General features: G+C 42.3%; 1 protein-coding gene across 1 annotated transcript in view; it reads right to left on the bottom strand.

The window, feature by feature from the left end:
• The window catches only part of LOC129111926 (cadherin-2-like), an 89,634-nt gene that overhangs the window by 14,061 nt on the left and 49,092 nt on the right, over positions 1 to 26,481 (bottom strand). Inside the window, exons 4-14 of the mRNA XM_054624091.1 lie at positions 25,573 to 25,746; positions 23,088 to 23,243; positions 20,505 to 20,649; positions 20,206 to 20,378; positions 18,695 to 18,832; positions 18,227 to 18,412; positions 15,483 to 15,736; positions 12,444 to 12,586; positions 8,339 to 8,572; positions 5,544 to 5,777; positions 1,149 to 1,288 (exon numbers count right to left, since the gene is read on the bottom strand). Coding sequence (XP_054480066.1) covers positions 1,149 to 1,288; positions 5,544 to 5,777; positions 8,339 to 8,572; positions 12,444 to 12,586; positions 15,483 to 15,736; positions 18,227 to 18,412; positions 18,695 to 18,832; positions 20,206 to 20,378; positions 20,505 to 20,649; positions 23,088 to 23,243; positions 25,573 to 25,746 — 1,977 coding nt within the window. The remainder of the gene's footprint in view (positions 1 to 1,148; positions 1,289 to 5,543; positions 5,778 to 8,338; positions 8,573 to 12,443; positions 12,587 to 15,482; positions 15,737 to 18,226; positions 18,413 to 18,694; positions 18,833 to 20,205; positions 20,379 to 20,504; positions 20,650 to 23,087; positions 23,244 to 25,572; positions 25,747 to 26,481) is intronic.

The following is a 26,481-nucleotide window of genomic DNA, read 5'->3' on the forward strand; positions in this document are numbered from 1 at the left end:
CAGGGCAGTGAAAGGAACAGCTCCTTCCTATCTCCAGGCCTTGGTCAAGCCCTACACCCCCGCCCGACCACTTCGCTCTGCTGCCTCGGGGCGATTGGTTGCCCCGTCGCTCAGAGGTCCATGCGGCCGATCCACCCGGTCACAGCTTTTTTCTGTCCTGGCCCCTCAGTGGTGGAATGAACTCCCCACTGACGTCAGGACAGCAGAGTCGCTGCCCATCTTTCGGCGCAGGCTGAAAACTCACCTCTTCAAGAAGTACTACCCTGAGCCTTCCTCGTAGCACTTATTGCATTCGTATTAGTTGTTGCACTTACTGTATTCGTAGCAGTTCGCTGCACTTATTGTATTCGTATTCGTTTACTGCACTTATCCTATTCGTAGTAGTTTGTAGCACTTATTGTATTCGTATTAGTCTGTTGCAATTATTGTTTTCGTAGTAATTTGCCTCTGCACAATACTTTTGCTCTGGTTTATGCTTTAAGATGCTTGTTTAAGAAAGGAGATGCACTTATGACTTCTGGTGACTAGTAGTTCTCTTGAATACCTATGTTGAATACACTTCCTGTAAGTCGCTTTGGATAAAAGCGTCTGCTAAATGACTGTAATGTAAATGTAATGTAATGCTGTCAGTCTAGTTGGCTGGGTAAATAAGGGTTAACCATTTTTTTCCCCAGCAGAAGTGTGGAGCAGCGTATGTGCTTGGCGCCAGCAGAGGATATGTGTGGAGGGACACAGGAAATTGTTCTCCAACAGAAAGCAATTAATCCTGTTTAGCTCCTCTTTTGTAGCACACTTAATCTTAGCCGGAGGACAGATGATTGAAAACTGTAGGGAAGCAGTGTGTGTCTGTGTGGCAACGCCATGTGTATTTACTGTATGTTTCCTTTAGGAGAATATGTGTGCGTGTGTGTGTGTGTGTGTGTTTTAAATGTGACTGTGTGGGAGTGATAAATACAAGAGCAGATTGGAGGTGATTTTTTGTCACAATGGCAATAACGTAAACCCAGAATCAAAACCACCAATCACAGGTAATGTAGCATCAACCTATAGTCAGCTCAACCAATCAGAAATAATACAAAACAATAGAGAGAGAAACCCAAGCTAGATTGGGTGATTCATTTTTTTTCATGGTGTGTGTGTGTGTGTACCTGGTCCTCCTCTCCTCCCCCCTCTTCGTCATATTTCAGGATGTTGTCTCGCACGTCGTCCTCTGGGTCGATGAGGAGCTGCTTGGCCTGACGCTCCTTGTCCCTCCTCTTCATCCACATGACAAACAGCAGCACCAGCACTGCAGGATGAGTTCCGACAAAAGATAAAGACAGTATTTAATGAAAGAACAAAACTAGTATTCTACAGATCCACTAGCAATGCAAAACTAGAATTATCACCTCGCAGTTGTTGCCTCCACCAACCAGCAAGTTGTGGTGTACATCCATGTCTGTGTGAAATGTCATCACTTCATCAATTTATCCTCTTAGACATTGGTGTGAAAATGTCATAATTGGCATACAAATTCTTGAATTCAAAGTGTTTTGAGAGGACTTTGAACACCTTAATCTAATCAGTTGGAAATTTGAAGACACTCAAGGCGTTCCTGAGATATCATGTTCATGACAATGGGATAGACGGGAGGTCACCTTTGCTACCAAAATCGAATCAGTCCATCCTTGAAGCAGAATCAACTGTTGGTGAAATGAAAGTCGGTGGCCAATAAAATAAGCGGCGATCCATAACTGTATACAACCTAGCAACTAAAGGAATAAGAGACGTTAACCATCACGCAGTCACTCATTCTCGGCCCCAATGCGTCACAAAACGCAAGATACTCCACAAAGGGTGGCTGATAGTGGCATTGGATAAGCCAAACAAACACAGGACCGAATCAGACAACCGCATCAAGACCCCTGAGAGGAGGTGGTCTCGGCCCTGTCCCAAACAAACTCGGAGCCAACTGACGGATCAAGTAGGGCCAATTTAAATCACGCAAATGCATGAATGTGCCACTTCTCGACCAGTCCAGATGTTACCACACATGGGAGCGGGGTTGAATCCAGATCCTTTTGTATTGGTGGAAGAGATAAATATAGACGCAGTATTTTACTGAAGACGTTTCCTTGAAGTGCATTCGGATGGCATAGTTTTGTCTGGTATATTGCCCACATAATTACCACAGATATGAGCAGATGCCAGCTAGCTAGCAGACATCGTTGTTGGTTCTGCTATCGAGGTCTGCGTGACGTTAATGTAAAAGGCAATAAAAAAAATAGACCAATTATTTTGACATTTTACAATGCAGCGTCAAAAAAATTAAGATTCATAAAATCCTACTGCCCATGTCATAGCATTTTTAAGATTTTTGCAAGATTGATTTAGGACATTAATGCATAATTTTTGTATTTGAATGTCTTAAAAGACTTTTGAAGGATCCATGGCAACCCTGGGATCATTGTGATTCCACATACCATCGCACATTATTATGCATGCCGAGAACTTGAGACTGTCCTGAAACATGAATGAATTCAAACACTTCTACTTAAAAGGAGACATCATCTGTCCTTGGCAGAATATTTGGGCTGCTGAAAAAGGACTTTCATCAGTAGACCACCGTTTGTGTCCCGTGCGAAACTAAAAGTAAATATTGAACATATTGTCACATGAGTCACTCTTTTCCTAAAACCTAAGTGGTTCTGTTGACTAAATCTTACTTCACAGAAGTTCATTTTGAAAAGACCTGATGAGCGGAATGAGCAGAAACTGACAAACTGTCCCTGACACGCCTAAAACTGGCGTAAAGGGGAGCCTGGAGCATCATAGTTTGAAAAGGGCTGGAAACCAGTGCTGTAAAACACCAACAGACATAGCAGTTGACTGTGTGACGGAAAACATATCTCTACAATCAGAAACGTCTCCACTGGAAACACAGCTCCCTCATTAAGTCATAATGTTTCTGATTTTTTACACACACATTGCAACAGTCTTTCTTCAGCTACAGTACTGTTAGCATCTCTCTTTATCTAGACTGGTTCTGCATTCATACACTATCAACTATCAGCCAGTTCTCCCGGGGATCCGGTTCACTCTCATTAATGCAAGATATGTATCACAGCTGCAAAGCCTCCGTTATCTCCTAAGCCTCCTGTAGACGGTCATAGTTCAATACCAAACAACAACTGAAATCCCCTCATATGGGACTAAGTATTTGAAGGAAGGACATAAAACACTCAGCTCTTATTTTGAGACAACTGGTGGGTTTATTAACTTGATGTGAATATTTCTCATTTTGATCGTATTAATCTGGGTGGATTTACGAGACAAGAAGAGCTCAGGGTGTGTGCATGTGTTTGTCGTCTGCTGTAACTGCAAGGGCCAAACTACATCAGGACGCTGAGTGAAATTCTTAGTGAGGACAATTTAAACCCCAGAGAGACGATTTGAAAAATGGCTTGTCACCATTAGTAACATTTCCCAGTGAAACCGACGGGGAGGGCCTTCAACGAGACATCAGACGGCACACATCTAGTCTACTTGAAATAACGAGAATGCTGCCTGTGCCCGGCTCCAGAGTTGGCCTTATTCCATAACGCAGTCAATGTGCCACACAGTGAGCCGAGGCCCGAGGGCCGGTAGCCCATTACTTCTGTTTGTCTCTTTCCCTTCCTCTTCCTGTCTTCTTCGCAAGCTGTCCATGAACTCAAATGCCCAACATTTCTACACAGCTGCTAATGGTGGTGCCATAGCAACTGTCAAATATTTGAATTGAAAAGCCCCCTCATCAAAGAAACATGCAGCTTTGTAACTTTTATGAAAATGTAAACCCAACTAAATCTTTCAAACACTGCCAAGTAGTGGAAATGAATCTCTCACAAAAATAGTGAAGCTAATTAAGACCTTTAACGCCTTAATAGTTTGTTCCAATTTAAGGTTGTACAACATCTTGAACACTGAACAAGAAATTTTGATCTGATCAGGATTCCCGCCTGTAACACTGTAAGTACTAAAAGTGTTCTTTAGTTTTTTAATTACTAACCTTTGTTAACTTAATCTGCCAGCCAGAGGACATGTAATAGCAGAATTACCATTTCCACTCCTTTCAGTGCCTGACCAACTTTAACTAATGATTTAACTTCAGTGCTTATGTTTAATACAACACTTCAGTAGAACAACTGCAACTCCTTTTAACACCTTCTTTTCAATTTACACTTCAACTTCCTTCAGTGCCTACACTCATAGTTACACTTCAACTTTGTACAGAAATTCTACATTACCCTGCACTTCAAATAAATTTAGCAACTACCCCTTAACTGAATCTTGACCCCTTCAGTCTTTTCACAAAAACTGACACTTCAACCACTTTACTAATACTTCAATGTAACACTTCACATACACTTCATTCAGCAAATCTCTGATCCAGTAAATGTACTATCATAATCATGTATTATAACTCCATCTGAGCACTCAGTAAGAGCTGAGCCACTTTTGTTTGTCCACTCAGTTGTCACCTTGTAGCTTTATAGTGAGGAAGCAGCTCTAAAGCCATCTATGCACAGTGTCCAAACACACAAAGTGCCACTTGTTAACAAGAAAAACTGCGACCAGCTTGACATCCACACTTGGGATTATAGCCTGGGATCTCTGCCATGGCAAACCTATGCTTTACCAAACGAGCTCCTCTCACAAAGACTGATGCTAACTGCTGGCGGAGCTACAAGTGAAACGAAAGTGGGGATGGAGTAAAACAATACCTTTCCTTCCTGTGGCACGAGAGGTGGCCATGGCCAGATTAACGTACTCTGGGGGACCTGTTGCATGATTTTGCTGACAGGAGCATACTGATGGGGTTGGGTTTCACTAAACTCAGATTGAAAGTTTGTTAACTTAACTGTGCGTTCATCTTTGAGTCCAAAGGTTTACCCAAATTAGAAATAGGCGATGGGCTCCTTTCCTATTGGCAGTAGACAAGGATTTCTTTTTTTTTTTTTGTCACATTTGACATGACAAACACATCTGAGCAGCAAACAATAGAGAGCAGCACGGAAGCCAGTGAAAATGTTACATAGCTTATTCAGTCTCGTATTCAGGTGTCATGTTTTCATCACCGCCGATCTCAGCTGGAAGCCATAAATACCCGTGACTCCTGCAGAGTAATTTCTCCCCGGAATAAATGTTGATTGTAAGCAGTCTAACAAAAATACAGATGTTTGTAGGTGTATTCTATGTCCTGTGGGAAAGGGACTTTAAAAGTGTTTCTATTGTTTTGTCCATGCCAATTTACATACTCAAACAGGCTTCAGTCCAGTAAGTTCACATTTTACAAGGTTAACCTTGTTTACACAGCCTGCCACTGTGTTTCAGTTTCAGATGTCAGCTGTAAACGATATACAATTTCTTTTTACATTTTCTTTAACGCCTGGAAGCAGAAAATACCGTTATAAAACACCTATCACTTATTCATATTCATGTATTTTACTGTCAAAATTCAAGGGGTTCATTATGTTGAGTCAACCCAGTGCTACAGAAACAACCAGTGTGTGTGAGAAGCTCACCTAATAGTATGATGATACAGATGAGGATAGCGATGATGGCTCCGGTGCCCAGTCCAGCAGCGATGATTCGCTCCATGTCCACGCAGTCGCCGTGGTTATCACACTGGCAGACCTTGACCCTCAGGAAGGACGTGTTGGACATGGGCAGGTTGCCGGAGTCTGTGATCACGATGGGAACCTCGTAGATCCCGCTGGCCAGGGAGCCGATCCTCAGTCTCAGCTGGGCGTACTCGCCTGGAGCGTGATGGAAAGGGGAGATACACGGAGGGATTGATAGGCAAGCGTGGTAATTCTTTAATTACGCACTTCATCATCATCCTTCTTCATCTTTCATGCCCCTCCACTCAATTACACTGGGAGTCACAGGAGCAGCTGGCATTTCTTTGCATTGCAAAAAGCATTTAACAGCGGTAACTGATGGATAGAAGAGTTCTGCTTATTTTCCATGAAACTCATTTTCAAAGATACCCAACTAAAATAGAAACAGATAAAGAAATAGAAACCTTACCCGAACTTTACACCGAGCCTGAACCAACAAATTGTTACTGTGAGGTAACTCCCAAAACTACTGGTGTGAAAAGAAGAATTAAATGTCTAATTCTCAATAGCTACAGCCACATGATGGATCGGTTCCCCAGCGAGTTTAGCCGGCCCACATTTACCTTGTAACATAGTTTTAATACAAGAGGAAGAAGTGGAGGGCTGCACGGTGGTGTAGTGGTTAGCACTGTCGCCCGGTCACAGCAAGAGTGGCCCGGGTTCAATTCCTGGGCTGGACAACCTTCTGTGTGGAGTTTGCATGTTCTCCCAGTGTCAGCGTGGGTTCTCTCCGGGTTCTCCGGCTTCCTCCCACAGTCCAAAGACATGCAACTTAGGTGCATTGAAGACTCTAAATTGCCCGTAGGTGTGGATGTGAGTGTTTGTTTGTCTCTATATGTAGCCCTGTGATAGACTGGCGACCTGTCCAGGGTGAACCCTGCCTTTGCCCATTGACAGCTGAGATCGGCTCCAGCACCCCTGCGACCTAAGTATGTACTAACTTTGTTCTGGAGGATAGGGGAAGTAAAGTGCAGCAAAACCGATGGCCTTTCCAGGCCAATGGGTACAAGGAGTGGAGGATGACAATCTCGTTCAGATTTAAAACCAGGCTGGACACTGCTAAATCAACAAATCAACAGGGACCCCCAGGAGCATCCCAGTGGGACTCCCTCACATTTAGCTTAGTCTTAGGCCACGTCCACACTAACCCGTTTTCAAATGAATCCGCATATCTTTTTCTGCGTTTGCAGCGAGCGTCCACACTACACAGCGTTTTAGGGCACCGAAAACGAATAAGTTTGAAAACGCTCCCGAGGACGGAGAAGTTTGAAAACGCCGCGTTTTCACGATAGTGTGGATGACTGAAAACGAAGAAGTCCGAAAACGATGACGTAGGCACCGGCGTTCGCTATTTGATTGGTTCTTAGCAGTCATTCCCTGATTCGTCACCCCCTTACCACGTGACCCCTTTCCGTAAGAGAACAACAACAACAGCCTTGATACCGATCGACTACCAGGTTAATTCAACATGGATAATGTGGTATTTGTTACAAATGTTTGTACATAGACGTTCACACATGTAGGGACTTAGGACCCAGGGGAACACAGGTGATGCATGGCAACCCGGAGGGGGTTAGCGGTTCTTTGGCTTCACCTGGAATCAGCTGTTATTGGAGCGATTAGAGGGCGTGTCCAGCGGCCTGATCAGCCCTACAGAACGGACTTCTGAAGGACTTGTGTTGACCAAATGTATTGACCCATAATCTAGTAAACTTCGTTTAATAACTGTTCATTTAAAGTAAATTTGCTGTATGTGTGGGAGAGATAGAGTTAGACCTGCAGTGTTGTAACTGAGCTTGAAAAATAAAACTTCTAAAAACTTCCACGAAATGTGTCTGTTTGAGTTTATGGAGGAGCATTTTAGAGGAAGTTCTTAAGTATCAAGCATGGCGAGTATCAAGAGTAGTGTAATTGTATTATCTGTAACCAAGCAACCAATGTACTTCCTGTTTACACCGGCACGTGCATGCCCAGTGTACGTGAATAGTCACGTGATATTCATTTTCAGGGGAGCAAGTCTGGACGCACAGAATTTCGAAAACGATGCTGAAACGCATGTGTGGACGGAGATCTTAAAACGGGTTAATGTGGACGTGGCCTTAAAGTCACAGGGCATCAGCACTTACAAACCGTTCTATACCTTAAAAGTGGTCAACACGGAGCACATCAATTGCCTCAACATGGAGACGGCTTGAAATATTTTTACGATAGAAGTCGTGTGTAAAGTCAATTCCCATGTCTTTATGAGAAAATTGCAAGTCAGTAGTAGGTAAATGCTTTTCAAACAGTACTAGCATTCCATAATTAAATGCATACCTGATCCCTCATTTTCAAATTTCTTTTTTTCTTGACTATTGGAAGTTTTTGCTCTCAAGTCTCAAGAGACTTTGGTCTCAAATATCTCCAGTCTCCTTGTAGCCAAGTCCAAGTCAAATAAATCGATAATTTTTGTGACTCTCAGGTGAGAATCTGGTCAAAATGATTAAGTGGACCTGGAGTTACAGCACATAATGAGGTAAATAAAGCCTCATTGGACAAAAGCCACTTCTGTAGCTTGTTGGAAGACTGAGATTGTCAGCATCTAGACATGGGGAATTTAAATAACTTTATTTTTATTCTAGGGTGTATTGTAATGTAAGAGAGTGAATGAATGAATGCAGATTATTAACAAAAGGGACACTTTATCCCATACTGACCATTGATGCGATTCAGTGTCCAGTTGCGGCGTACGTCTAATGGACGATTGGCCAGCTCGAAGGCGAAGGGTCCAGCGTTATGGGTCAGATCGGGGTCACTGGCTGTGATGTTGATGGCGTTTGGGTACGGCTTCTCACACATTTCCACCTCAGGGGGGAACACGTGAGGTGCATTGTCATTTATGTCCAGCAGGAACATCTGAAGGGTGCCCGTCCCGCTGGCAGGAGGGATACCTGGACACACAGAATGAAGATGGTCAATATTTTTATGTTGTTTTTTACTCAACTGTTTTTTTAACAGTGAAATTTAACAAGACATTGTCTTGAATCACATATAGCTAAAAGCTAATTATCATCTGTATCTCCTGGGCCCGATATTTTTTTTCCTACTTTGGCGAAGGCATGACCCACCCTACCCTGGTTCTGATATTCTTACCCTAACCAATCTCACTCAGGCCTAAACCTAACCAACCCGACCAACAAAAGCAATGAGTGTAGCCCAATCAGAGGCGGAGTAGGGCGGCTAATGCCTTCACCACAGTAGGATTCAAAATGAAGCTTCCTGAGGCCACCAGTGATGTGAAGTTACACCAAAATCTTCTGCCCATTTCTCTTTCCCTGTCGCTACCTGACAATCACAGTAAGCCCGCCCTAAAGCATACCCTGCTTTATGGTCTATTTGACTCTAAATGGACCATCGTTTACTAAATGAACATCATGCTGTATTGAAGAAGACTTGAAACTAGAGATTGAGACCATAAACTCATGTTTACAATGTTTACTGAGGCAATAAATCAAGAGAGAAGTAGAGTCATTTTCTCATAGACTTCTATACAACCAGAGGAGTTGCCCCCTGATGGACATTAGAGAGAATGCAAGTTTTAAGACACTTCCTCATTTGCTTAACGCCACCTGGTGATCTTGTGATATAAGGTTAGCACGATAGCTTATGCAGTGTCTAAAATGAAAAGGACTCATCCTCTGGGAAGATGAGTTACTCAGTGGATTAAATGTCTATCTGCCCATTTAACATAATGCTAGAGGTATGGTGGTCTGCAAAATCATTCCAACTTCTATATATTCCTATAGTCAACGATTCCTTTGAAAAGAGCCAGACCAACAATGAATGCATCTACTAAGAAGTATTGTGTCTGCATAGGGAAGTCAGACAGTATTGAGGGACACTAGCACATTGGTTTGGTTTCTTCATTGGATTTGTTGACAATACGAAACATGAACAGAAAATCAACAGTCTTATCCTTTAAGTGAATGTTTAGGTCATGTCAGAATGCATAAATTATAAAGCAAAGTTCCCAGTAGAATCTTGGATGCAGCATATGGGGGATAATCAACGCAGCGGTTATTGCAAAAATAATGCATGCAAGCTGGCTAACTACTACTGCAGAGTTTGCACATCCTTCCAGCTATGCATATCATTACAGAGACGGCGCTACTGCATCGCTTATCTGAGATGAATGTGTGTCCTCTGTATTCTTCATGGACACAGTATGAGTGTGCTCAGCAATAGTAGATGGCCGGTGCACATATGGTGACCGCTGAGAAACTGCAGACATGTAAACTCTTGCACAGGCTTGCGTGTGTTTGTCTTTGTGCCTTCAACAGTGATCTCCTTGCAGTGCGTGTGCTCGACCAGGGCAGAAATGTGCTAAGACAGTCAGTTAGCAGGAAGCTTGGAGCACAGCGGGGTCTCTGTGTGGAAGAGGTTGCAGGGTGGAGTGGATGCTGAATGACATTCCTCTTGAACAATTTTCCACTCTGAACAGAGAATCTCCCTTTTTCTGTGCCTATAAAGCCTTGTTGTGATCAGCAAAAGAGCGAGACTTTGGGAACTATGTACTAAAGAGGCAGAAAAAAAACATCTCCATTAGAAATCAATGGGAGTACTGTGTCAAAAAGACTGTCAATGTTATCCTACGAGCCTTTCCTGATCAGGATATTTGATTATAGAAATAAAGAATTGAAATGTAATTAAAGTTAGAAAGTACAATCTGTTGTCTACAGAAGGAATTCTTCCTCTTCCCAGTTTGTGAAAGAAGAGCTTGACTTCAGGCTGGAGTCATGACATGTCAGTAGCCAAACTAAGGCTAAATATGCTATGTTCAACAAGGATGTGCCTCAAACGCATCACCTCCCATCAGAAAGGATGTGTGTGATACTGGCAGCATTGTTAGGCTGTTGTGTGATACAGGGTTGAGTTGAAGAAATACTGTTCATTGCTGCTAAAACCATAGACTGTGTATATAGATGGATGACACATCTCAAGTTCCTCCCGCTGTACAAAAGTGAAGCCCAAATATCCTGTAAGGCACACTGGCATCATGGGCTGTTTGAGAGTATATGTAGCAGTGATTGGGGGCTGGTCACATAGCTGCTACGTTAGCTCCACGGTAGCCATTTAGCTAAAAGACAACTGAACATAATATCTCACCAGCCAAAGACAGACAGCTTTTAGTTTGAAGTGGCACTGAGGAGTAAGCACCACAGCATTTAGCATCCAAATGTGCTGCAGCTGACTAATGAGCTGCCTGCAAACTGACACGAATAGTGCACTCTTCTCTGTCAGATGTTTGCTTTGTCGCTCTTTCAGCAAGACAATATTCAGAACAAGACGTGTCCTTGTTTGTGGAATAGAAAGAGAGCTATTCCCCGGAAGGTTTGTGTGGATTGCATTCTGACTAGTTCAGCACAGACGGGGGGCGCTGTCATGAAACCAGAAAAATCCTCCATTTCTTCCTTTTGAAGCCTGATTTCTTTTTCTCAAAAAATATTTTTACGTCATTTACAGAGCAGATCTGTAAGCTGCAGCAGAAAAACTCCAAGCTTTTTTACTCTAGATGGCATGTAGAGATGTTGCTAGTTTAACTACATTTCCCAAGAGCGTTCAGGTTGGGTAGTTATTTTCAAAACATGGCATGTTCCCAGTAGTGAGCTATTTTATTTTACCTTAAAGAAACAAAAGGCTTACAAATTAATTTATTTCATATTTGTGGTATCACAATTACAAAGTAGATGTCTTTTGATGTGAGAGAGCCTCCATGTGTCAAAGGCTGACTTATTTTTCTAGAGTTTTCAAATGGAAATGCCCACTCATGCATTAGTAAACAGCAGTGATGTAGGTTACTTAAGTAAGCTGATCAATAAGGTTATTAATAATTTGAACCCTAGCGCTAGCTGAGTCAACGTTAAGCTCAGTAGAATAACTGTTTTTGTCAATGCAGTCTGGTAGCTCTACAGAGAGAGCGATGTAATGCCTTGATGGAAAGGGCGGTCTGATGGCGAGGCAAAGCGGCTGTGGACGAGATCAACAGAAAACAGAATTTAGCCACCCCCAAAAAAATCTATATCCCTTTAAATGTACGCTATATTTAGAATATTTTTTCCGCTTTCCTTTGCCATAAGATGACCATTTCTGATGTGGATAAGATAAGATAAGATAAGATAATAAGATAATCCTTTATTAGTCCCGCAGCGGGGAAATTTGCAAAAGCGGGGAAATTTGCAACTGAAGTTACATTACTCTCTTCACACAAGACTCCATTGACGAAAACAATAATTTTGCTAAGCGTCTGTGTCGATACTTCGCTTGGGATCTTAGCATTATGACAGTAAACATATCTACTTCAACCAAAATGTCAATCTTTGGATTTGAATACATAAGGAACACCACTGGGAATCTACAGAATGATACCAAAACTAAAAAAAAACTCAAATTAAATAAATAATTGTCCTGCCCTTTAAGCTATGCCTTTCTGAATAGGTAGTAGTGAAGCTTTCTACTTTCCATAGAAGTGTAGTGTTGATGAGTGATTAATGAAGATTAGCTCATAGTTTAACTAGCTCCTGATTCAAACAACACTGCAGACACTTAGCAGGAAAGCCGGACGGTAAAAGCAGCACCACAGCAATTACTGAAAGAGCACTGAAGCACAGTGAACACAATCCACCTCTGTGTGTGTGTGTGTGTGTGTGTGTGTGTGTGTGTGTGTGTGTGTGTGTGTGTGTGTGTGTGTGTGTATATAGGTCTGTGTGTTTGTGTGTGGGGGAAGGGTTACTGCAGGACACCAGTGCAGCACCGGCATCTCACCGTTATCAGAGGCCATGAAGGTGACGTTGTAGAGGTTGTTCTTGACATAGGGAGACTCTCGGTCAAGGATGGCGATGGTGGAAATGCGACCGTTAACCGGGTCGATCTCCAGCCAGTTAGCGGGGTCGTACATCTTTGAGTACCTGGATTCAGTGAGACAGAGAGAGAGAGAGAGAGAGAGAGAGAGAGAGAGAGAGAGAGAGAGAGAGAGAGAGAGAGAGAGAGAGACACACAGCATGAGAAACCACCACAGAGAGGCTTCTTTATCTGCCTCCCTGGCTACAGGCCAAGCAGCTCCCAGGGAGCTGATATATGGAGGCTGCAGCACTCTCACGAGGCAGCCACAATTCACTCATTTATTCTCACTGGAAATTATTCTACCTTTAACAGATTTTTAAATCACATCAAAAACTGATTTGTCAGTGGAAATCTGTTATTTATGTTCTGGATTTTTAAACAAACCAGAAGCCGACTGAAGCTCGGCGAAACCCTGTGAGTTGCCGATGAAATGTTTTTTTTATCTGACAGAACATACTCCTGCATCTGCATAGTTGTAACAGCAGATAGAGTCATGTGTCAAACGGGGCACGCACTCAAGAAATATTGTGAATAAACAGGAAAATAGCACAGCTTTCCACAAAAGGTGAGCAGAGCTGCCAACAAGCCGCCGCAAACCGCCCGTGAATAGGGAATATTGTCCATTTGTCATATTTTTAATTGGAGAGATAAAGAGTTGAAAGGCATGGCTATGAATAAATGCAGGAGCAGCACCAACTGTAGAATACAAAGCAACAGAAAGGAAAATCAGAAACCAAAAATGCTCTCCCTGGCCCGCACTACGGCGCACAATACACTCGTTTTATGTGTGTGTGCATGTATGTGTGCGCTTGCATGTTTTTTGTGAACATTGGCTGTTGCTAGGCTACAAAGACTTCAGCACTACATTTAGAAACAAATAGTGGGATGTAAAAAGAAAGAGGGATGGGGACAGAAAAAAAAGCATCAGTCGTGCGGGCTGTCTGCACTCCGGTCTGGTCTGTGCTGGTGGCTAATAAATGCTGCAGGAGCCGGAGAAATATACATTCAGAGAGCCAGGATGTTTGTAGGAGGAAAAAATGCTTTTACAGCATTTTATCTTGAAGATTGTGCCGTGACTGAGAACAGCATGCCGCCCTCGCTAATTGAGGACGCAAACATTCACCCTTTTCGTAAAATATTATTGTGTCGTTAAATATGGTCACACGGGAGGAGACAATTCAGTCAGAGCACTTCTGGACCTTTACAAAACTGGAAATCCAGCATAACACCCACTTCATGCAGTGATTGGTCAGCTGTGCATCGCCAGTGTTGCAGTACTCGGGATTGGTCTCGACTCAGAGTTGACCGCATTTTTACAAGTCTTGGTCTCAGACAGAGGACTCTGGGTTTTATTTCAAGACAACCGCAGTGCGGGGATATCACTATATCGCCTCTGCATTGTCTGATTTACTTGTTAACATCAAACTGTTAGTGCTCATAGAAAAACAAAATTCACACATAAAATTCTCCTCTGCATCGCCTTTGATTAGTCTATCAAGGCATTTCTTTCTGGTACACTTGTAGATACACACATAAACAGTATATACGGTGATAAAAGAGGTGAATGAACAGAATCTTCAGATGTGTTATGGGAATGTGGATCTATTAGAGTGTGAGGAGTGCCTGTGGTTTGCATGTTTAACATTTTACCATGCAGTGTAGTTTTCGCACTGATCTGGTCTTGGTCTTGACTTGGTCTCAACCCCTCTAAGTTTTGGTCTTGTCTCGGTCTCGATACACTCTGGTCTTGGTCATGACCTGGTCTCGGTTTAGATGGTCTTGACTGCATGAAGTGAATCGGTGTAAAAAGGGTCAGTGATGGATGGCTTATCATTCTGCCTTGAAGTATGGCTGTTCAGAACTGCTATCAATACTTTGGCATTCCGACAAGGCCTGACAACACCATTTTATTAATTTTCCAATCAACCAACTGACTTACCCACCTACCAACTACACACCAGCCAATCACACAACCAACCCACTGACTAACCCACCAACCAACAAACTAATCTACCAACCCAACAATCAAATAACCAACCAACCAACCAACCAACCAACCAACCAACCCTCTTAACAACCAATTTATCAATCAACCAACCAACCAACGCACCGACCAACCCACCAACACTCGTAATATTTAATAGCAATTTTAACCCTACAGGGGTCACTATGGTCTTTATCACTGATGATATTCTAGGCATGATAAATTGTTTTCCCAGACAGTTTTTCACACAGGGCACTTAAAATGATAATTTGTAAAGTGGATGTGACAGCTAAGTTGAGACAATGTACTTCATTCAGTAAACAGCTAACTCAGAAACCTTATCCTGCAATTTAACAAAATGATTCCATCCATTCATTCATTAAGCTACTATTTTTTGTGGGCTCTTTTTTGTGACATGCTAACAAATGTTAACACTGATTAAAGATATTTAGGCGGCTTGTTGGAAGCTCCAGTAATTGTTCCCGTTGACATGTTAGCTAATGTTCCCAAACGAGGAAGTCAAGAACAGGCAATGATATCTCTAACAGTCACAGACAATGGCTTTATGCTAATTCTACCTTTCATCTAATCACAGAGTTCCAGCTACATGAAGATGTGCACTGTATGAATAGATAAAACAATATTGTATCTGAGTCCTAGGTTGCATTAAACGCATACTAATAAGCTAATTTAATTTCAGTCGTACCTTTTCAATGACATTTACAGTGACTTCAGAATGAATTCTAATAAATGCAAGGCTAAATTAGAAAATGAAAAGGCATACAGATATTCAAAGGTTCTACTTATCAAAAGACAGCGAAAGATATATTCAACTCTCTATTCAAACCAGCTCAACCTTTTTATAGTTTCATTATTTTAATTATAAACCTGCTTGAAACAAATTAAACTTTGTTAACTCACTATCTAACTGAGAGGAAAGCCTCTAAAGTCTCAGCTTCCAGTGGGTGTCTACTTACCGGACGGTTTGTCTCAAGAAGCGGTCTGGGTCCTGGGCAGTGAAGGTGGTGAGCAGAGACCCCGCGTGCAGACCCTCCTCCAGTTTGATGGACTTGGGATTTGGGCTGAATTCCGGACTCTCGTTGACGTCCAGGATCCGCACGGAGACGGTCGCCGTGGACTGACGCGGCAGGTGGATTCCACGGGCCAGCGGGACCTCGTTCTCTGCCTCCACCGTCAGCATGAAGGATCGGCTCAACTCAAAATCTATGGGCTGGACAGAAGAAGGAGGGACGGGATGATAGTGATGTGATACACTGGATGTCCAAAATAATCCACATGGGCCACCTTAACCACAAGGAGTTTGTGGTTGTTTTTCACTCTGTGGCCTTGAATTTAACTGCAATATAAAAGCCCTGCATCTCTATGGAAACAAAACAACCATGACTAGAAGTAGAGAGAACACAAACATGACCTCAGTGCAGAATAACAGTTACAACTCCATCAATCATGATTATTTTTTTTTTTACATTAAATAGCAAACAATGGAATCTATTTATCCAACATTTTATAAGTTGCCACAAGAGCGACCAATGTTGATAAAAGGCTCTTCTTGGTATATATATATATATATATATATATATATATATATATATATATATATATATATATATATATATATTAAGCTATTCACATGTTAACTACTTCTACTTACAGCCTCTCCTGTCCTCTCCTCTCTGCTCTGTGTTCAGCAGCCTAAAGTTCAGTTGTCTGAATTTTTGTCATGTAACTGTTAGTCTAAGTAGAATAAATCATAGATTCCTAGTTGCGCTGAAGATCGCATCATTTATTGTTTTTTACAGGATCTGGTTCCTTCAAACAGTTGGGGCGAGATTTTAAATGACATGTGGAATAAAACATTTTTGATGTTCAAAAGTTTAAGCTTAGTTTCTGTTGTCTTTTCTGACAGAAGCATTCATTACATTACATTACATTACATTACAGTCATTTAGCAGACGCTTTTATCCAAAGCGACTTACAGGAAGTGTATTCAACATAGGTATTCAAGAGAACTACTAGTCACCAGAAGTCATAAGTGCATCTCCTTTCTTAAACAAGCATCTAAAAGCATAAACCAGAGCAAAAGTACAGTGCAGAAGCAAATTACTACGAAAACAATAAGTGCTACAAACTAATATGAATACAATAAGTGCAACGAACTGATACGAATACAATAAGTGCTACGAGGAAGGCTCAGGGTAGTACTTCTTGAAGAGGTGAGTTTTCAGCCTGCGCCGAAAGATGGGCAGCGACTCTGCTGTCCTGACGTCAGTGGGGAGTTCATTCCACCACTGAGGGGCCAGGACAGAAAAAAGCCGTGACCGGGTCGATCGGCCGCAGGGACCTCTGAGTGGGCAACCAATCGCCCGAGGTAGCAGAGCGAAGTGGTCGGGCGGGGGTGTAGGGCTTGACCATGGCCTGGAGATAGGAAGGAGCTGCTCCTTTCACTGCCCTGTAGGCTAGCACCATTCATCACACATGATGTGTTCAAGGACTGTCGAAAGAGGAAAATCTGACAAATATCACAGTTTTTACAGCTTCTGGCTGTAATAAACTATGTCCTTTTGGCGATTGTTTATAGAAAGCAGGCTCTTTATCCTATCAGCAGGTTTTGGGGTTCAGAGGGTCAAAAGCGAGTCAAACTAACTGTGTTTAGGTGTTTAAAAATCCTTTTGAAATCATAAAATATAGTTATCTCTTCTATATGGGCATAGAAATACAATATACAAAAATACATAAAACATAAGCGGGATGAACTAGATTTGTTCGGATACCATTTCTTCCTTCCAGATACCAATCCTGATTTCTGAATTTACGTATTGGCCGATAACGAGTACCGATCCCATAATAAGATACAAAGACATACTGTAACCCCACAAAGATATATGATAACTGGGAAGGATTAAAAGCATATTTCTCCAAAAATTTAAATGCTCCATATCATATCAAACCTCAGTTTTTTTATTTTTGATGTTTGGAATGCTCTTTGTGTATTATCATGAAACATTTAGTTCTTATCTCTATAGAGGAATGAGTCCTAAACCAGGAAATGACTTAGCATCTTTGCACTTCTGCTTCCCTCGTCTCGAAGTCTATGTGCTTGTTTTAATGTGTGTTTGGTTAGATGCCTGAAATAACATGTGCAGTTAACAGAAGCTTAAGAGATTTTAACGTTTTGTTCAGCAACATTAAATACATCAATAGATACCCCTCTCATACATTTTGAAGCTTTTGTGTCTTAAGGTCTTAAAGGTGGTGGCAACAAGTAGCTAAATGAGACTACTAAACGTCTTAAAACCGACCAATCAGCCTTCACAGCCTCGTTGTGTATGCGCACGTGACCGGGGTGTGGTTCGTTTATAGTGTTATATACGTTAGCTTTTTACTTCTAGTGATTGCAATCATGCTTCAAAAATGAAAATCAAATGGTGTTCATTTGTGAAGATCTTCCTGAACAAAACGTGCTAGTATAATTAACTTGTTTTGCCACAGATCATTTTCCGCAGCTACCCTAAATCCCATTTAAACAACACCACTGGCTTTTAGTCGAGGGAACCAGTGCAATGCTAAGAATCAGGGGCTGGCCTACAAAAATACGTTGTATAATGGCGGTGACTGCTCATTATACGTCCATTCCTGTGTATGTGTGTGTGTGTGTGTGTGTGTGTTTGTGTGTTTGTGTGTTGGGGAGACAAAATCCCACCTTGACCACAGTGAGCAGGCCTTCGTTGGTGGTGTGGTCGGTGGGGATGGAGAAGCGTCCGTTGGGGTCTCCGGCGATGATGCGGTACACGGCGCTCCAGGCCGATGTGTGTGGCTGGTCTTTGTCCGTCACAGTCAGGTTGGCCACGATCACATTCACCCTGTTCTCATGGACCTCCCCGAAAAACTGAAAGGCGGACAAAAAGACGGACCCGTCAGCGCCCTGCAACAATGTGTCACCAACAAATGAGTCCAAAGTGGAGATGATTGCTTCTGTTTCCCAGAATAAAGACCACGTTTCCCACAAACACTGCTTCTTCCTGTCCAACTTAAACATATTGGACGTTTCATTGGCGTTTCACTCCTTTGCCATCTGCCGCAGCCAATCAAAGCGTCAGTGCTGTTTAGGAGAACAGCGCCTCGCCCCGTTATACACTCCCTCTGTGTGTGTGAGTGTGTGTGGACCTACCGTGTCGGTGGTGAATTCAGGCGGGTTGTCGTTGACGTCGGTGATCCTGATGATAGTGGTGGCAGTGTTGGACAGGCCATAGGTGGGGTTCCCCTCCATGTCCGTAGCCTGGATGATCAGGGTGTACTGGGTGACTTTCTGGAAACAGGAAGCAAAGAGAGTCAACAGCTGAACCAATACTTCAAACTACATCAAACAAGGCATGGATTGAACATTGGAACACAAATAGAAAAAAAGAGTTGGATATCAATGTAATTAAAGACCTTTGACAGAAGTGAAATGTCTTTCTGTCAAAGCACCATTACAGCTGATGACTCACTCACCATCAGGTCTGCTTAACTACAGTGTTCAGAGAGTTAATGACTGCTAGATTTAACAGGGGTTCTGCACACAGATTTTAATACTTTAATTTAATAAAATATATTTTTGCATGGCCATCCCTGGGCTAAGGGTTTGTAATCTCTGTTTAATAAGAACACTATGTCGTTCATTTTCCAGAACAGGTTACTTGTTACTTGTGATAGTCAGGAGAATAGGACCAAACTGTTCCTCATGCATAGAGAAAAATGGTCTGTTGATGTATGGCGTAAACAAAAGTTACAGGCTTAGTGTCTCATAAAGAACAACTACAGGGCAGAACTTTGTGAGGCATAACTTAAACCACTGAGGTACATTACCATTAGCCCTAGAGGCCGCTAGGTTTAATTCTTTAGTAAAAGTCTTTCATCTTTGGTTATTTATCTTGGCTCAATGACTATTAAAAAAATCTTGAGTTGTGTTTCAGGAAAGGAACCTTTTATTGTAGCATATTTTAATTGCCAGGCCTGGCAGAGAAAGCATCATTTTTTGTTTAAGATCAAGCTCTGAAGTAACCTGTAATTTTGTAATTAAAGGAAACTTGATAAAATGTGTGTCCACTGCAGCTGTATTTTTGTTTTTTGTAACCCATGACGGTTGGGCATGTTATATGTATGACATGAAAATAAAGATATCAATCCAAAAAATAATAATAGGAAAATCTTAATTTCCATGGCAAAAAAAATCTATACTATAATATTTTACACCTATAAAAAATAGACTTAGGCTTATGATCCCTTTTCTAAGACGATCACAAAAAGATGAAGGAATTATTTCTCGAGGATTAGTGGGAGCAATGTTTAATGGATATAGAGACACAATTAATGTGTTTTTAATTGTGTGTTGACATTTTTTAAGATGTATTTGATAACCCCTTAGACTTACACAACTACTTTCAAATAGTAAGAGGCATATGGATTTTGGAACCGATGAACAAAGTCCTTCAAAACAACCGTTGCATGCCGGCATGCAAACAGCATGACAGAACATTCTGTAGGATCTACTGATGGAAGAAAAGAAGCCACAAGCTGTCGTTCCACTGCGGGAGATACTGCAGGCTGGACAGACATCCACATGGCTGAGAAGCAGCTGCTCCATGTGGGTTTAGGGATGAGCCTTACAAAATGTCCACCCAAACACACACACACACACACCTCCCGATCGAGACCTGCTGCCACGGTGATGATGTCACCCGTCTTGTTGTTAATGGTGAACATGTTGGTGGAGGGGCTCTGGGGATTCTGGGAGAGGATCTTGTATCGCAGCATCCCATTAGCGGTTTTGGGATCATCCTTATCCACGGATGTCACCGTCATCACGAAGGATCCTACAAGAGAAACACACAGCGGGTCAACACAGATATGTCAGTGGAGAGGGAATCAATCCACAACAAGCATGTTTATCTGTGTGAGTGTGTGTGTGTGTGTGTGTGTTAATGTGTGTGTGTGTTTACCAGGCTTGGATCCCTCCGGTACAGAGCCATTGAAGATGGTGTGTGTGAACTCTGGTCTGTTGTCGTTCTGGTCGATGACGTTGATGACGATGTCGATGGGGTTCTCCACCTGATTCCCATTCAGGTCCACCGCGTGGGCTCGCAGCTGTACACACAGACACACACACGGTTACTGCTTTAAACTGTTTTGTCAAACGGTATCACAAGTGGAGAAAAGAGATTCCTTCCAACAAGATGGACTACATGATTAAAGTGGTAGACCCAGGGACAGAGGATGGATTGTGGTCCAATCAGCCAAACCACCTTGGGAAGGGTTAGTGACGCATTGTGACCACATCGAACAACAAGTGTAAATGTACTTTGCATTTTCAATCCACATACGACTTCACTTCACTTGCTGGGGCATAAATACGTAAACGTGTGTGACCGTTCCAATGAGGAGTCGCCCATCAGCATATAAGCGAGCTATGCTACTAGCGAGGCAGCAAAAAGACAGCTTGTCAAAATGGTTATTCAAGACGCTCATGGATGGAGTCGAGACCAGACCAAGTGTCTGCTTTCCATTTGCATTTTATTGAAAGAAGCAGGGGGGGTCAGGGATGTCAGATCTCAGCAGATGACTATACCGAGGCTCCCCCACCCGCTCACTACACTGCTGTCTCTGAGTCCAAATGACACCAATAGTTCAAGATCTGGGTTTCTTGGCTTTGTGGTAATCCAACAAATGGATGGTGAGTTGTGGGTAAAGATATTGTAATCAATATGTAGCTGCAAATAGCTATTCAGGAAGTAGGAGCCCCTTCAGAGCGTGTGCGTCATCCTTAAGAACTCCTTTACTTGTTTGTTCCTCAGGACGTGATGTGAGCTGACCTCACAGGTATGAAAGCCACAAAATAGAATATAATCTAAACCATTTTTAGCCTTTAAATTCAGCTCAGACTGGAATATTCAACCCATGTAAACTACTGCAAAGAGAACAATTGTTACAGAGAAATGAAAACATGTCTTAGAACATTCCCGCGTTTTATACAACTTCAATGAACATAATGTCACTTTGGAAATGGATAATCTTTTTTTTTTATAACCGACTTTGGTGTTCCCAATTAAAACAGCAGGCTTGCGTAATGTATTTATTTAGCATAAGACGGTCAAAGATGCTGAATGTAGCTATTGATCAGCCTTGGACCCCTCGATAAGTCGTATTTCACAGCGTACGTGGCATCGGTACGAGTCTCTCAAAGAGCCAAGGTCTCCCTCATGAATAAACATCTCAGCTCCCGGCTCTGACAACTACATCCCATTCACATGAATATTCATCAGACAGCTTAAATGCAAATCACCCCGCTGTGACTCCAGATTTCCACTCCCCCGTGTGAGTCGTGTGTGTGTGCATACCTACAGATCAAAAGGTTAGACTCTGCTCTCAGAGGTCTTTTTGACTTTAGATATAGTGAGCAAGCACCATGAGTCTTTAAAAAAAATAAAAATTAATTTCCTCTTCATCTCTGTGCATGAGGGAGAACATATCCAGCAGAGGGTGACAGCAAGGAGGAAAATTAAAAAACGGGGGGATGATATGCGACTGAGGGGGTGAGGCAGACTGAGAGCAGATTCAGCCGTCAAGTGAAGCAGGAGGTAAATCAGTAAATACAATGTGTTATGGTTTGGTGTTACATTACATTCTGTGTGATTTAAATCCAGTTTTTAAAAGTCATAGTTGAACCCATTTAGGATCAACTTTCAACATTTTAAGGAAGAGTTTAATTTTTGTTGTGCATGAGGAGGAGGGGCTTACCTCCGGCTACAAACCAACCACGTTTCATCAACCATGGCCTAAATATCCACTATGGCTGCTTTGACCATGTTGTGGAAGCCCATGATATATCAGAAGACCAAATGCTGTCATGCTTTCACCTGGCTGTATTCACTGTATCTAGCAAGTCACACGTCGCTTACTTCAACGGTATGAACTTCAAATAAACAGATTCTGCAGTGATTTAATAAGTAAGAGATTAAATGGATGCAGACATAACTAGATAATGATGGTTATTTGTCACAAGTTAGATTTCATGCTTTGTCGTGCTTGTGGTCAAGATGACAAGCAAACAACTGTAAAATTGGTTTCTGAATGGAGTTTGGATCTATTGGTACTGGGCTATGCTTACATTGTAGCTGCTTCATCAAGACACAAAATAACGTCATCAGGGCATAAATATGGCAGCAGGGTTATTGTTTGTACCATAGACACTCTGTATTTGGTTTTCTACACATACATTCATACACATATATGGGGTACTATCGTAGAGCTCTAAAGCATTCATTTTTCATTCATTTCTGATTCAACAATGTTTAGAGGTCAGCGACGACAGGAGGGGAATCTCACAATGAAAGGCTTTTCAGATACAGCATCATGAAAATGTCTTGCTCAAGCTGAAACACTTAAACTAATAAGAGTATTTGCATATGGTGTTAACGCACCGTAAGGAAAACTGAAAAAAGAAAAGCAATGTGAAGTTGTCTGTAAGTAAAAATGAACCCGGACTGAGACGATGACCTCAGCTGTGACGGTGTGAAGAGTCTTACATGGAAGTTGGAGATGTGCTCTCTGTCCAGAGGCTTGGTGACGGACAGCTGGCCTGAGATTGGGTTGATGATGAAGATGCTGGTCGGAGGCTGGTCGGCCCCGGGGCCCGTCACGCTGTACCGCAGCAACCGATTCTTATCCCGGTCTGAGCGGATCTAAAGCACAGAGAGACGGGGGAGGAAAAGTATTTACAATTAGTTTACTATACACAGGGAGGAGCAGGAACAAAGAATGTGGTTAATGAGAAGTAGTAGAGTCTTTGTGAAAGTCCCTGCACAAAATAAACATTTCACGTCTTTGTGTTGTCTGCTACATCCACTGCTGTGTATTTTGGGGGATATTTCTTGTCAGTAAGCATGGCTGCCTGTTTAGAAGGTAAAAATATAATAATAAACAAGTGAAGCTAGACTTTCTGAGTTTGACCTGGATGTGTCTCGTACGTCTGTCTGACTTTAGGCTCGCACATGCAACATTCAGCAAAAGGCTCGAGGCTGCTGCCGCTTTAGGAGTACGGAAAATGTGATTTGAGCTGAAGTCAAAAATAAACTGCGACGTCTGGTGCACCGTTAACATCCCGCACGCTGTCCGTGTGATCACAGCAAAGAAGAGAGAGTCGGCGCTGGAGAGACGGGGCTCGACACAAACACAACCATGTTTACATAATTCACATTCACAATTTATCTAAAACGTATCCAGGAGGAAGAGGATTGGTTAGCTAACCGACATTGTCCTCATTAATGCTTCACTGGTTTAAAGTCCAGTATTAGTGATGTGTATCGAGAAGGACGAGCTGTGAGGGATATATTATAATCTCTCATTTTCAAAGCAGTCATAGATAGTACAAAGCATTGAACTTTTTTCAGTCAAGTAAAACTTGCCATATAATGTCAATTTACAGGAATGATGGCTTTCTAAAGTGCAACAAATAAACAAACAGTTTTAAAAAGCTAGTTGCTTAGATCAATTTGTTACATATACTGCTCCCCAAGGTCCAGAATGAAATTCCATTCATCAGTAAACATTGTAAACATGAGTTTATGGTCTCAATCTCTAGTTTCAAGTCTTCTTCAATACAGCATGATGTTCATTTAGTAAACTATGGTCCATTTAGAGTCAAATAGACCATAAAGTAGGGTATTCTTTAGGGCGGGCTTAAACACAGCTAACAGAGCTAAGAGCTAAGGGAACGGACAGTTTCAGATCAGAGGAAGTGTCACACAGTCAACATGTAGCGTTGCATAGTGAACTGCAGTTCAGCTGCATGGAGCTGGTGCGGACAGCTGCAAAGACTAAAATGAGAGTGCATCTGTTGACGTCATGCAAGTCTAGATGGGGGTCAGTTGTGAGTTGTATGTACTCCATCAAATATTACAGCAGTGGTTGTTGCAGACACACCTGGCAGAGATCTGCAGTCTACTGGGTGTATCTTTCTAGTCACACTCAGTGAGGAGGCTCTGTAGCTCTCAAGGAAAGCCTAAGAACGGGTTTGTTTGTATAAGTCAGTACTTGCTTGGTTACATCATATTTGTCAATCTCTTAAAAACTTAATGCCTGAGAGTATAACATCATATGTGGAGTCCCCCAGGGCTCCATTCTCGGTCTACTGTTTCAGTTTATTAATGTTACATCATCATCTAAAAACACAGCGTTTGATGCACTTTGATGAACTATGCACTCCTGTCCCATGGAAGCCTGAGTCACATTAAATCACTAGTTGAGTGCATTGATGGCATACATAATGGATTATAGCAGAATGTAAGCCTGAGTTACAAAAGATATTGCTCTGTTTGTCTTCAAGGTCCCTGTAAAGTAGCACACAGTGTAGTTACTAATGGCGACCCTACCTCCCAGGCCGTGTCAGCAATTTCAAACTGAATTTTAATGTATCTAAAGTAAGAGGCTTCTTGTCACAGCTGGATGGAAAGTAGTTCATGCTTTTATCTGCAGTTGCTTATTGCAATGTATCGCTCACTGTTCAACCGCTCACTGACGTCTTCTGGGGTTTTTTAAAAGAGAGAAAACATGTCTTTTGTCTTAAAAGTTCCAGCATCGTCTTTTGCTCCGCAGTACGTCTCTGACTTCTTAGACCTCTGAGGTCATCTGGAGCAGACCTTTTGGGTGTTACAAGGCTTAAATGCAAAGTTGGAGAAGCTGCTGTTTTGTTTCTGTGCTCCCAGCTGATGGAATATTCTGTCAGACTGCATCAGCTCCGCCTTGCTGTTAACATTTAAAAGCAGACTGACGACATCCCCCTCGTCTCCTGCGCATTCGATTAGCTTTATCTTGTTGTGACTGTCTGTTTTAATTACAGTTAGGGTTGAGCGTGTATGTGCCTTTAATGCTCTCTGCTTCTATGTGGAGCTCATTGTATTTCCCTCGGAATGAATGTGCTTATTTCAGCAAGCTACAGTAAGACAGACTTGTTGTGTATGTGTATGTGTGTGTGTGTGTGTGTGTGTGTGTGTGTGTGTGTGTGTGTCTTACTCTGACTAGGTCCTCGGGGAACTGTCCTCGCGAGTTCTCAGGGACGTTGATAGGCGGAATGACCCAGTCCCTCTTCACCCGCCTCAGAGATCCATCGCCCCTGACAACCACACTGCGCCACGGAAACAAGATCTCTGGTACCCGCCGAGTCTGTGTTGCATCACTGGGCCTCACCTGCAGAGACAGTAAACAAGCATTGTGAACTGGGCTACACACACGCACACACACACACACACACACACACACACACACACACACACACACACACACACACACACACACACACACACACACACACACACACACACACACACACACACACACACACACACACACACACACACACACACACAGCTGAGTTGCAGAGCCAGCCTGCTGGGAAGGCTTGGTGACTCAGGGTATTTCTGACCTCATTCCACTGGCTTGGATTAATGCTCCCATTATAGTCCGACTGATAAATGACCACCACCTGTGTGTGTGTGTGTGTGTCTGAGTGTGTGTATGTGTGTACTATGCAGCCACGGATCTGCATGACTGGTCAGTGAGCAGCTACACCGCAGGGTCCACAGAGGATGATAAGGGAAGAGCTTCTCATTTACTGGGCCATCCCAGAGATCAGCCCCTGACCTTGGGGGAGAATTTCAACTAGGTTATGAAAGTGTTTGATTAGATTAAATTGCATTTATTAAATACAATGAATATCCTATTGTGCATCATTACCTAATTTAATTTATAGAATCAATTCTAAAAAAATACATCTGAGATCTGAGTCATCACAAAAGAGGTAATCATGTAAATGATAAAAAACACAAACAAAAAGTAAAAACAAAAAAAACCCATTTCCAATCAGCAGAGTAAAGGCAAACAGTAAAGGGGGCTGGACTCTTTTTGTGATTAAAATATTTTATC

The sequence above is a fragment of the Anoplopoma fimbria genome, chromosome 3, assembly GCF_027596085.1.
Source record: "Anoplopoma fimbria isolate UVic2021 breed Golden Eagle Sablefish chromosome 3, Afim_UVic_2022, whole genome shotgun sequence".
In the NCBI taxonomy this organism is placed as follows: Eukaryota; Metazoa; Chordata; class Actinopteri; order Perciformes; family Anoplopomatidae; genus Anoplopoma; species Anoplopoma fimbria.